This window comes from Chelonoidis abingdonii, chromosome 25, assembly GCF_003597395.2.
Source record: "Chelonoidis abingdonii isolate Lonesome George chromosome 25, CheloAbing_2.0, whole genome shotgun sequence".
Taxonomy (NCBI): domain Eukaryota; kingdom Metazoa; phylum Chordata; order Testudines; family Testudinidae; genus Chelonoidis; species Chelonoidis abingdonii.
The window spans coordinates 18,642,235-18,655,979 of record NC_133793.1 but is presented as its reverse complement, the minus strand read 5'-3'; the positions used below and the strand labels follow the sequence as shown (position 1 = coordinate 18,655,979).

At 45.3% G+C, this 13,745-nt stretch overlaps 1 protein-coding gene across 1 annotated transcript in view; it reads right to left on the bottom strand.

Moving 5' to 3' along the window:
• Positions 1-1,018: 1,018 nt before the first annotated feature.
• LOC142045945 (olfactory receptor 10A7-like) overlaps positions 1,019-13,745 on the bottom strand; it is a 19,494-nt gene continuing 6,767 nt past the window's right edge. Inside the window, exon 2 of the mRNA XM_075060873.1 lies at positions 1,019-1,848. Coding sequence (XP_074916974.1) covers positions 1,054-1,848 — 795 coding nt within the window. The 3' untranslated portion in view covers positions 1,019-1,053. The remainder of the gene's footprint in view (positions 1,849-13,745) is intronic.

Below are 13,745 nucleotides of genomic sequence, written 5' to 3'. Positions count from 1 at the left end.
TGCCCATTTAAAAACTCCATGATGGGAATGTGGTTATGGCTACTTCCCTCCCTGGTCCTTTCAGTTAGATGGACAACACTGTCCTGAGCTCTGGCTGGATCCTCCATTTTGTGTTTAGAGGCATAAAAAATGATCTGCAGAAACAAACATGTTGTAACCAATTGTGTTTTGTTTGTATTTGACTGTCTGAATTTGATTACAAGTCTTTATTATCTAACATAGACATAGGAGCCGACCCTGTGGGTGCTCCAGCCCTGGAGCACCCATGTGGAAAAATTAGTGGGTGCTCTGCACCCACCAACAGCCAAACTCCCCTCACCCCCTGCCCCACCTTCTCCTCCCCTGAGCGCACTGCATCCCCACACTTCCCCATATCTCCCAGCACTTCCCTCCCAGCTGCCACCAAACAGCTGTTTGGCAGCATTAGCACACTCTGGGAGGGAGGGGGAACGTGGTGTGCTCATGGGAGGAGGTGGGGAAGAGGAGGGGCCAGGGACAGGATTTCGGGAAAGAGTTGTAATAGGGGCAGGGAGAGGTTGGAGTGGGGATGGGGGAGGGGTGGATCCTCGTGAAAGGGGTGGAGTGAGGGTGGGGCTGGGGGTAGGTGGGGGGCAAGCACCCATGGTAAAGCGGGAAAGTCGGTGCCTATAAATATAGAGAAAAATGAACAGTGGATATACACAGGGATTTACTTGGATAATTAGTGGGTTTTGTACCTTACACAATGTCAGCTGTATGCATTTTCGGATGCTGTACAAGTTCATCCCATAGGGTGAACATTTAGCCAAGGCATGCAGAAAAATACCATCATACTGGGTGTATCAGTGCTGAAAATGAGAGAGTGACAAAGCTGTTCGCAACCGCCCTTTCCTATATGTTGGGTTACATGGACACAGTACAGAAACAGAAACATTCTCTCTCAGTAACTCCATACATATCATCTCAATTATTTTCATATTAGTGCTGAGATTTCCAATGGGAGTTTTCAACTTAATATCAATGGGGGCTGATTGCCTAAATCACCCAGGCAACTTGAAAACTTCAGGCTAAGTCTCAGCCTGTTTTTGTGAAAGCCACATATTTACTGACCGCTTTTCTCAAGGCTTCTTTGACCTCTCTGTTTCTCAGGCTATAGATGAGGGGATTTACCAGGGGAGTCATGACTGTGTAGGAAAGAGAGAGCACTTTGTTCAGGAGGCTTAATGTATTGTGTTTCGGAAGCACATAGACAATCATTAGGGTTCCATAGTAAATTGTCACCACAATGAGATGGGAGGAGCAGGTGGAAAAGGCCTTTTGTCTCCCAGTGGTAGAAGGGATACTTAGAATGCTGGCAATGACACACACGTAGCATGTCAAGGTTAGTAGGAACGGAGGCAGGGTGAATACACAGGAGAGTATGAAATGGAACAATACTAACCAGTGTGTGTCACTGCAGGAGAGTTCCATGAATGGGATAACATCACAATAGAAATGGTCAATTTCATTCGGGCCACAGAATATTAACTGTGATAGGAATAAGACAAAGATGGTACTAGCCAAACAACCATTTAACCATGACCCAGCAGCCAACTGGAGGCAAAACCTGTTATTCATAAGAGCTGAATAGTGCAGGGGTTTACATATCGCTAAATACCGATCATAAGACATCACTGCTAGGAGATAGCATTCTGTAGCCGCCAGAGCACAAAAGAAATACAGTTGTGTGAAGCAGCCACTGAATGAGATGGTTTTCTCCCCAATCAGGAGATTGGCCAGCATCTGGGGCAGGATGGTTGAGGTGTAGCAGGTCTCCAAGCAGGACAAGTTGCCCAGGAAGAAGTACATGGGGGTGTGAAGGTGCTGATACTTTCAAACGCCCGCTGGAGTTTATATAGTATATTGAGGGGTGCATGTGGGGGCTCCGGGAAATACTCTATAAACGTTTAAGCCCTGGCTCCAGCTGCATCACCCGAAACTCCCCCGTCTGGTCTGAGTCCTCCTGCCTTAGCAGGCTACTCCCAACTCTTCTACCTGGACCAATTCTCCTGGTCTCAGGGTTTTCTCTGCAGGAACCTCTCTCAGATCTCACTTCAGCCTCCTAAGCGTAGCCTCTTACTCTAGCCTCCTTCTGCCCTTTATTGAACATTGTCTGATTCCCCTCAGCTGGACTTCTTCTTAATTAGGGCTGGCTTGGCCACAGGCTCTCCAGACCAGGACACGCGGCCTGTCACAGGCAAGGATAGGCCAGTATAGGTAAAGTGGTGCAACCCCTATGTGTAGACAAATCTTGACATATTTATTCCTCACACTGGTTACAAAGAGGATAGTAATGGGCACTGTGACAAGAAAGCACAGACAGAAAGAGAAGACTTAGTTTAGTCTTTATTGCACAGTGCTCTGTAACAGATACACAGCTATTAGTATCACTGAGAAATGGTAAAACATGAGAAGGAAGTGGTGGGAAGCATTCGCTGGGCATGGAAGAATTCTCAGGCATTAGTTTGGCTATAAATGTACAGGCCGGGTTTCCCCATAGAGGCTGATGTAGCACAAACCTATGGACAGTGAATAGGAGTTGGCACCTACACTCTTAGGTCCTTGTCAATTACAACTGGACATGATGGAGCAGAGAGTGCATTGGACTAGGGCTCTGGATAACTGGTTTCTATGCCTGTCCCTGCCACTAGCTACCTGAGTGACTGTGGCAGGTAATGCCACCTCTTTCGCCTTCGTTTCCCCACTAATGTGACAATGAGGATGTGGAGCTAGGACAGAGTCACAAAGCTCCCCCTTACTCTCACAGATATTATGGAGCACATACAAGCAGCAATAACAATGGGAATATTGGTTTCACTGAGGTCTAACCTACTCAACAAACTGCACACAGTGCCCCTTTAAATGTCAAAGGAACATTCTACCATCATTCTGCACTTACTCAGCCTATATGTTCAACTGCTCCTTACTGCGTCCAGTCTGCTGTGTACAGCTTCATGAGCCATGGAGCAAGGAGATGCTGGTCCCCAAGGATGACTATTCGCATTTCAACTCATCCCAACAGTAATTTTCTGAACTAGGAAGAAAATCCCTTCTTGCACCGCCAATTCAACAGCCCAGAGTTCTAAAAAGATGTGAGCATCATGCACCTTTCCCAATCACCAAACAGATGTCAGTGTGAAATGGTCTCTTGTGATCCACCTGTCCTTTGCAACATCATCGAGAAATATCCTTGCAGTTTATGTACTGTTGGCAAAGTGGTCTGTGCTAGGGCGGCTCTAGGCACCAGCAGCTCCAAGCTCGTGCCTGGGACAGCAAGCCGCGGAGGTGCTCTGCCGTTTGCTGTAGGGCAGCAGGTACGCTGCCCTGGCAGCTTGCCTGTGAGGGGTCCACTGGTCCCGGCTTCGTGGACCTCCGCACGCGTTCTGCAGAAGGTTCGCTGGTTCCGCAGCTTCAACGGACCTCACCTGCGAGGCGCGAGCTGGCGAGAGGTCCGCGAACCCGGGACCAATGGACCATCCGTGTTGGGGCGGCAAATGTCTAGAGCCACCCCTGTCTGATACCAATATAGGGATATGTGTTCTGTCTATCGCCTCACCACAGTTAAGGAACCCAATTGCAGCAAACCATCACAGTATGACCTGCACATTTCGCAGAGTCACATCTTTGTAGCAGAAGGGTATTGATTGCCCTGGCTCTTTAGATCACAGCGGCCCCCACGGTATATTGCCCACTCGGAATTGGTAGTCAGGCATTGCAAGCTCCACAGGGCTATCACCACTCTCTTCTCAACTGCCAGGGCAGGTCTCATCTTGGTATTCCTTACGTATGCGAAAGTTTTGCAGCTACTAGGAATCATCCCATACCTGCAAAAACTATGTGGTCCACCAGTCTGTGCTTGTTTGCTGGGCCCAGAATCAGCATTTCATTTTATCAACATGCCTCAATGCGTGCCATGATATCCCAATTGCCACATCCTGTGTTTTCAGGAACATCTGTGTCCATGTCCTCCTAACAAACTTCCCTGTGCTGACGTTCTTATCTAGGCTCTGCACATACTGCAGGATCATGCGTGAGGTGTTTACAATGCTCACAAAAGCTGTGTGAATCTGAGCGGCTTCCATGCTTGCTATGCTGCATGGATAACCCAGGAAAAAGACCCAAAATGATTGCTTGCCATTGCTTTCAAGGAAGAGAGCGGAGGGAGGAGGGAGACTGATGACATGTACCCAAAACCACCCGCGACAAGTTTTTGCCCTATCAGGCATTGGGAGCTTAACCCAAATTCCAATGGGCAGTGGGGACTGTGAGATGGCTACCCACAGTGCGCCACTCCATGAATTGATGCCAGCCACGGTATTGAGGACGCACTCCGCCGACTTACTGTGCTTAGTGGGATACATGATCAACTGTATAAAATTGCTTATAAAGATTGACTTCTATAAAATCAACCTAATTTCATAGTGTAAACATGTCCTAAGTTTGCCCTAAAAAGGCCACAGTACCCTATACTTGTGCCTCTGGACATGCCCTCTGCCAGCTCCACACAGGCACCCGGATGCTGAAGCCCCAGAGCGATGCATGGACCTGCGGAAGATCGACGTTTCTCTGCCTGACTCGCCTGAAGGGCCAGATCTGTCAGGCGAGGTGCCCAGATGCTTTTGAAAATCCCACCGGCAGCCAAGTATCCTGAAAAACAGGCTCTAAATCATTGTTGCAAATGGGCATATAAGAGGCCCAGGCTGGTGTCCTGTGGCACAGGTTAGAGCAGTGGCTCTCAACTTTCCAGACCTTTCAGGAGTCTGATTTTCATTGTAGAAAACACGTCATTGTAGAAAATTTTAGTTTGTGCTGACTTTGCTAGCGCTTTTTATGTAGCCTGTTGTAAAACTAGCAAATATCTAGATGATGATGTATCCTCGAGACCTGTGTATGTCCATGAGTACGCATACCCAGTTGAGAACCACTGGATTAGAGGGTTTTCTTTGCTTTTCTGTTCTTTGGAAAGAAGCCTGGGGATGAAATACACTATAAGAAAAAAGTTATTATACCAATTGACTAACATTGGAGTTCCATGGTGATGTTGCAACTCAATATCTTATAATATAGGTATCATATTGTGTGTGTATGTATGTTGGTAAAGAAGTCTCTAACCCTACAATGAATGGTGCTCAGTATTCTCCTGAGTCCATTTTGCCTGCACCTCTCACTGAGCACAAGTCTCTCCTTTTCTGATCTTGATCAGCTCAAGTTCAATCTCCCACCAGCCCAGTAGTATCCACATGTGGCATCTTACATAAGTCCTAAAAAGAATGGGACACAGGTTTAAGAGTCTTTCTGTGCCCATGTACTGTGATTCTGTAAGACCATGACAAGAAGACCAGGAACTAATGGAAACGTGATATTAGACTGCAGCAGCTTTGGTTCAGCCCCTAAACCACCTATGGTATGTCTATTTTATTTTAACCTAAGGAAACTGATTGGTTAGCATTGTCCAAACATGGATTTCCTGCTAGCTTTTTTCAGGGCCTCCTTGACCTCTTTGTTTTCAGGCTGTAGATGAGGGGATTCACCAGAGGAGTCAGGACAGTGTAGAAGACAGAGAGAACTTTCTTGAAGTCTCTCAGTTTGTTGGTTGGGAACATATAGGCAATCAGTAGAGTTCCATAATACATGTCACCACAATGAGGTGGGAGGAGCGATGGGAAAAGGCCTTTTGCCTCCCGGTGCTGGAAGGGATTTTTAGGATGATTGCAATGATGTAGATGTAGGACATCAAGTAAGTAGGAATGGGACCAGTAAGAAAATCAAGCTGAGTGTTAAAGCCAACATTCCATCATCTGAGGATCATTGCAGGAGTGTTTTAACAGGGGATAAAATCACAAAAAGAAATGGTCAATATCATTGGGTCCACAGAAAGTCAACTGGGTTATCAACAATGTTGTTAAGCTACTAAGTAGGAAGCCACCTGTCCAAGAGCCAACTGCAAGCTGTAGGAAGACCTGACAGTCATATAGGCTGCATAGTGAAGTGGATTGCCTATGGCTAAACACCATCATATGACATCACCAATAAGAGAAGCATTCTGTCGCAACCATAGAAACAAGAAAAATATTGTGTGATACACCCACTAAATGAAATAGCCTGCCCTCCATCACACCTTCACAGCCCCATGTACTTCTTCCTGGGGAACTTGTCCTGCTTGGAGACCTGCCTACAATCACCAATAACCTGCCCCAGACTTGCTGCCAGTCTCCTGACGGGCAGAACCATTCATTCAGCGGCTGCTCATCACAACAGTATTTTCTTTTGGTGCTCGGCGCTACAGAATGCTGTCATCCTAAGCGGCGATGTCTTTAGACAACAAAATACCTCTGCACTATTCAGCTCTTATTGATAACAGATTTTGGCCTCCTAGCTGGTCTGCTGGTCATGGCTAACTGGTTGTTGACTAGTACCTCTTTGTCTTATTCCATCCACAGTAATATCGTGGCCGAAGTAAATTGACCTATCATGTGATTTATCTCCTATCTATGGATTTATCCTCCTGCAGTGACACCACTGGTTAGTATTGTTCATTCACACTATCCTGTGTATTCACCCTGTAGTCCATTCCTACTAACGCCTGACATCCTATGTGGTGCATCATTGCCAGGCATCCTGAGTATCCCTTATACAACTGGAGACAAAAGACCTTTTCCACCTGCTCCTCCCATCTCATTGTGGTGATAATTTATTATGGAACCCTAATGATTGCCTAATGTGCTTCCAAAACAGAATAGCATTAAAGCTTCCTGAACAAAGTGCTCTCTCTTTCCCTAACAGTCATTACTCCCCTGGTAAATCCCTGCATGCTACAGCCTGAGAAACAGAGAGGTAAAGAGCCCAGTCCGATCTTGGAAGGAGGACAAGCGGTCAGTAAATATGTGGCTTTCACAAAAATGACTGAGACTTAGCCTGAAGTTTTCAAGCTGCCTGGGTGAGTTTAGGCAATCAGCCCCGCATTAATATTAAGTTGAAAACTCCCATTGGAAATCTCAGTGCTAATATGAAAAAATTAAGATGTATGTATGGGTTTACTGAGATCAGAATGTTATGTTCTGTGCCTGTGTCCATGTACCCAACGTATAGGAAAGTACGGTTTGCGGAGAGGCTTTGTCACTCTCTCAGTTCAGCACATGATACATCCCAGTGTGAATGGTACTTATCTGCAATGGCTTGGCTAAATGTTCACACCTATTGGATGAACTTGTCAGCGTCTGAAAATGCAACACAGCTGAACAAAGGCACAAAACCCACTAATTAATCCAAGTAAATCCTTGTGTATATCCCCTGTCCATTTCTCTAATATTTATAAGGTACGTGACTTCCCTGCTTTAAACCGGTGGGTGGCTCGCCCCCCACCTACCAGCCCAGCCCCACCCTCACTCCACCCCTTTCATGAGCCCACTCCTTCCCCATCCCACTTCATATCCCTCCTTGCCCCTATTAATACTCTTTCCTGAAAATCCCCAACCCTGGCCTCGCATCTTCCCATTTCCTCCCCTGAGCACACCATGTTTTTCCCTCCGTCCCAGAGTGTGCTATAATGCTGCCAAACAGCTGTTTGGTGGCAGATGGGAGGGAAGTGCTGGGAGATATGGGGAAGTGTGGGGATGCAAGTGCGCTCAGGGGAAGAGGAGGTGGGAGAGGGGGTGAGGGGAAGACCTTGGCTGTCGGTGGGGGCAGAAGCACCCACTAATTTCTCCACATGGGTGCTCCAGCCGTTGGGGGAGCAACCACAGAATTGGCACTATGTCTAGTTAGAATAATAAGGTCTTGTAATCAAATTCAGACAGTCCAATACAGAACAAACACAATGGTGACATAATGATTGTTTCTGCAGATCAATTTTTTAAATTCCTACCAAATAGGAAACGGAGGATCCAAGACCGGAACTCAGGACGGTGTTTGTCCATCTAACTGGAAAGACCATGGAGGAGAGTATCCATAACCACTTCCCATCATGGAGTTATTAAGTGGGCACCAGGCAGAGTGAATGACAATTTTAATCAATTCTTTATTTTGTAAAAAAGCAATTTTTGATAAAATTAATGGTTGGACAATAAAAATATAACGCACATACGCTTGGGAAATCTGCACATCTGAAATTGTGCTTATTGCTTCACTGTTCTCACACAGGCCATGCAAATAGCGCAGGCCCAAGCAGTGACTTTCTGGACACTCACCAGGAAGCAGCTTCAATAGTTCTTGAACTAAGGCTACAACCGCTGTGACCAGCTCTGGCAAAGACCAAGCAATCAGGTCAACTGGCCCATGGAGGTTGAGCAAACAAAGAGGTAGACCAAACAAGCTAGGGCCGACTGGACTGTCCAGAACCAGCTGGGAGTTAGCCAGGACACACGTAGAACTGAGGGACATTCTTGGGGTTCGGTCTGTCAAACAGTCAACAGGAGGGACTTAGGCTGTGGCGCAATACAAGAGCATCAGCTGGTCCTGCTGCCGCAATGGCAACAGAGCAGTTTAAATGGAGGGGAACTGTTACATTGGGGGAAGTCTCAAAACTGACTGCAAAAAGTCCCCATCCCCAAGAGGGTAGTTCTCAGTAACAAGGTGTCTTGTCAGTCCTAAGTACTTAAGCATCTCTGATGCAATCAGTGCCTTCTCTTTCGGGGTGTGAAGGCAAAACCTATGTGAAGGAAGTGTCTATCACCTACCAATGGGCAGAATTTCCTTTGATGCGAACAAAAATGGCAGAGGCTGGCTCAGTCAACTGGGAGCAGTCAGAGCTTGACCAGAGGGCAGGGAGCTGGCACTGGTGAGAACAGAGGACTTCACATTGACAAAGGATTACAAGGCCCTAATGGAGTTAAGCCACCCAACTTCCATTTCAAAAGGGATTTGGGTGCCATAACTCCGTTAGGCAACCTGTGAAAAATCTCAGCTCTGGAGAGCCATGGTAAATTCAATCTAAATGCGTTTTCTGTGGAAACAAAAATGCACTGACTGATGCGAATACCCCTGCTAACCTGCCAGCCATATCTGATCTCACCAACCCCAGCCAACATGAGAAAACAGAAGTAAGCTGAACCAAAGACTGCAGTGGAATGCAAAAACTAGAGAGACAGTGAAGCCACCAGGGGGAAACCAACAGTTTTGTGTCCTGAGCTGGTGTGTTTTTGGAAAGCTGAGGGAACCACAGAATACCAAGGTTGGAGGGACTCAGGAGGTCATCTAGTCCAACCCCTGCTCAAAGAGGGCCAATCCCAACTAAATCATCCAGCTTTGACCTACAAAAACCTCTCTGAGGAAGGAGATTCCACTCCACTTTCGTTAGGTAAACCTATTCCAGTGCTTCCCAACGCCTCATAGTGAAAATATTTTTCCTAATATCCCAAACTAAACCTCGCCCACGTTCAACTTTGAGACCATTACTCCTTGTTCTGTGCCATCTCTACCACTGAGACAGTCCAGATCCATCCTCATTTGAAATCCTCCTTCAGATAGTTGAAAAGCAGCAAAATCAAATCCCGCCTCATTCTTTCTGCTGTACAGACTAAACAAATCCCGTTCCTCCCACCCTCTCCTCATAAGTCATGTGCTCTCAGCCCCGCTAATCTTTTGGCTGCCCTCTGCTGAACTACCTTTCCCAAAAATTTTTTCTCCCCAACAAAAAAAAATCCCTTCTTGTAGTGTGGGCCCAAAACTCCAGATGAGCCTCACCACTGTTTTGAATAGAGGGAATGATCAAATCTTCTCAATTTGATAGCAATGCCCCTACTTATACGCACCCAAAATGGCCGTACCTTCTCGGCAACAAGGGCACATTGTTGAACTCACATCCAGCTTTTGTCCACTGTAACCTCTAGGTCTTTTCTGCAGAACTGCTGCTTAGCCACTCGTCCCCAGCCTGTTGCAGTGCAGGATTCTTTCTTCCTAAGTGGCAAACTCTGCACTGTCCTTGTTGAGACCTCATCAGATTCCTTTGGCCCAATCCTCGCAATTTTGTCTAGGATCACTCTGGAACCCTATCTCTACCCCCAGCATACCTACCTCTCCTCTCATCTTATTTGTGTCATCTGTGAGCTTGCTGAGAGTGGCAATCATCCTATCATCCAGATCAATTAATAAAGTGTTGAACAAAATCACCCCAGGACTGAACCACTGGGCACTCACTGCCCTGTTTTGTTGTTTTCTTTTGTTAGATAATAAAGTCTTGTAAATCAAATGTTAGACAGTCTAAACACAAATAAAACACAATGGATAAACATTTGGTTGCTACAGATCAATTTCTTATGCCGCTAAAGAACATGTAGAATCCAGGAAAGAGCTCAGGTTAGTGTTATTTCAACTAAATGGAGAGCCCAGTGATAAGAAAGTTGCCCATAACCATGTTCCCATCATGGAGTTTTCTTAGACACGGAGTGAAGAACAATTTTTTTGAGGAACTAATGTTTTATTTTCATAGAAAAGCAACCATTTTTGATCAAAATTATTGTTTGGAATAAAAATACTAACTCCTGGGCAGCATAAGATGGAAATATAGCCCTGGGAAATCACCATCCACTGAAATTTGTGCTAAATGCCACCTCAAAATATGCTCCCCTGCAAACCACCTCCAATGCTGACTCCACAGGCTTAGGAATGCCAAAACAGCCAGTCCTCGCAATGAACTTGGACATTTACCAGGAGCAGCTTCATAGCTCTTATCTGGTAAGCCAGCCCTGTGTCGCAGCTCCAAAGCCAGAAGACCAGGCTCTACCAGGCATTGGAGGCAGAAGGTTGGCAAAGAAAGAGGTGACTCACAAGACCAGGCGCACTGGGTACTGTCCAACGCCAGCATGGGGGTTGCTTTAGGGCACACGTAGAACTGAGGCATTCCTGGGTTTGGTCTGTCAAAGGTCAGGCGAAGAGGACCTTGCCATGTGGCCCTCTGGGCAGAGCTGTGCTGCCTGCCATAGCTGCACAGGCAGTCAACAGGGGGAATACCTTTTGTTGCCAATGAATGTCCCCCAAAACTTGACTGCAACAAGCATGCCGATCCCAAGGCGGTTCTCACGGCACGTCGTGTATCAGCAAGCTCCAGGTGCCGTTAGACAGACTCTGTGTCATGCAGGCCTTCCTTCAAGATGAGGCAATCATTTAAGTGAACGTACCACCTACCAATGGCGCAGAATCCTGTGTCGCCAAATGGCAGTGCTGGCTCTCACTGGGAGCATGTCAGGGCTTGGTCAGAGGCGGGATGACGGGCAAGGCTGTGAGAACGGATAGGAATTTCAGCGCCTTAAGAAATTCTTCCCAAGGCACCTAATGAGTTAGGAGCCTCAATTCTTAAAGGCTGCACTTAACTCCCTTTCGAGTGTGTAGTTATTCATTAACATGAGTCTGAGGACGATCTACTGCTTATAATCTCTTAGATGCCTCTGAGACTTCAGCCTGGAAGCCACTGTTAGTTCTGTTATGGTAGGTTCAATCTATGCATTTCATGGAAACAGACACACAACAACAGAAATGCACGGGACTGATGGGAAACGCCTGCTAAAACTTTGAAAGCTTCTATTTGTTTGTATATGGCTGTTGTAGCGCACTAATGTTCCATCAAACTGTTCTAACGATTTGGTTCTCTGGTGGTCTAATTTGGAAGAGAAGCACACCTAGCAGTAGGTAAGTAAATGAGGAAACAAGTGAATTATGCTCTCTAAGGTCACTAAAGGCAGAGGAAAATGGAAAAGGGTGCAGCCGTGCTGACCAATGGCCAAGTGCGATAACAGTCAAAGCGGAAGGGTAAGAAGGAGAAGTTTTTGTCGCCAAATGACGCATCAGAGGGAAATGAAAGGGAGGTTAATGCTGTATAATGGTATATAAGTGGTGAGGAATTGGGCCCTCAAGAGAAAAGAACCTCTACGTATGTAATGATAGTAGCAACATGTTGAGGAGCGAGAAATGGGCTAATTATGAAGGCAGTCCTCAGACTTAAGACACATGGTTCGCTGAAAATCGTATCTTAAGTCGAAACGTCCTATCTCGGAATTGATTTTCCATACATACAATGTTATGAAGGGAGGATGCATTGTAAAAGTCGAAAACCAGCCATCGTAAAGTCAAATTTAATACTAAAATTTATAAAACATCATAAGTGCGCCTTCGTCTTAACTCAAATGTCATAAAGTCGAGGACTGTTGTAGTTTTTTTTTCTAAATAATGGCCAGCATGTGACAGAGTCCAAGAATGGGAAAGAGGCAGATATAGCATAATCCACTACTAGAGAAGAGCAGAAGTAAATGAAGTGTCATGCTGAAATGACAACTAGATTGCCCGCAGAGTAGAGGAAATGAGCGGGGAGTTGCAGAAAATATTGAAAATTAAAGACGCAAAAGATTTTTTTAAAAAAAGAAAGCAGGAGTACTTGTGGGCACCTTAGACACTAACAAATTTAATTGAGCATAAGCTTTCGTGAGGCTACAGCCACTTCTTCGGATGCATAGAATAGAACATATAGTGATGAGATTTATATACACATAAGAGAGCATGAAAAGGTGGGAGTGTGTCTTACCAACTCTGAAGGGGCCAGATTAAGTAAGAGAAAACTTTTGAAGTGATAATCAAGATAGCCCAGTAATCAGACAGTTTGATAAGAAGTATGGAATACTTACATAGGGAGATAGATTCAATGTTGCAAATGGCTCACGCCATTCCCCAAGTCTATATTCAAGCCTAAGTTGATTGCATCTTAATTCTCATTGGATCTGTTTGAAGCTTCAAAACCAGACTCCAAAGAGAAACTGCTGAACATCACGAATTGATATGCAAAATTAGCTTTGTGCTCAAATAAATTTGTTAGTCTCTAATTGGTGCCATCAAGTATTTCTGTTCTTTTTGCGGATACCGGATTAACAAGAGAGCTAACCGCTGCTAAACTTCTAAAACCTGTCAATAAGATGTAGTAGCCAACACAATAAATGGGAAAGTTATACTGTCAAATGGCCACTAGTTTGCAAGCATGTTGTAGGAGGAGACATGACAGCTATTTAGCAGAAAGTACACAACTAGATGGCAGCACATATTATAATATTAATAAGCAGGTGGGCAAGTATTATAATTACTACAGGCATTCCAAAAAATAGTGTGTTTGTCATCATGCAATATTTTCCATATAGATATTAGACTTAATAAACAAGTTCAATTTACAATCACACACGTACTATCCATTGGGCATTATTAGCTAAAAGCTTTGGGAAACAAAATTGAAGTAGGAGAAAGGTTGAAGTGGACCGTATTAAAAAAGTGAAGGACTGAATACAAATATGAGGCAGCATTTCACTTTGTAAATCAAGGGAAGCTCATTGCTCAAACGGTAGATCAAATGCACTGCTCTTCCTTCAGTAACTGCAGGTCTCTTCATGAAAATCCAGTTTCTGCAGAAAGAGGAGAGACAAGAACCTCAGCTGAGGATCCTGAGTCTGGCTGGCACCCTGAGAAAATAAGAGTTCATCTCACTTGGGCTTCTGCTGTGGTTACAGGTGAGCACATCTTCCTGACTGTATTTCTATACCCACTCAAACAGAGGCATGAATGTGTTTGGAATAGTTAGAGAGCAAAGGTGGGTGAGTTAATATCTTTTATTGGACACACTTCTGTTTGGTGAAGGAGAAAAGAGTTTAAACTGCACAGAGCTCTTCTTCAGATGAATACAAGTAGTTTAGGTTCAGCTTCCCACAGCAGTGCAGTCAGCGTTCATAGCAACCATTTAACAGAGATGGAGCTTGAGA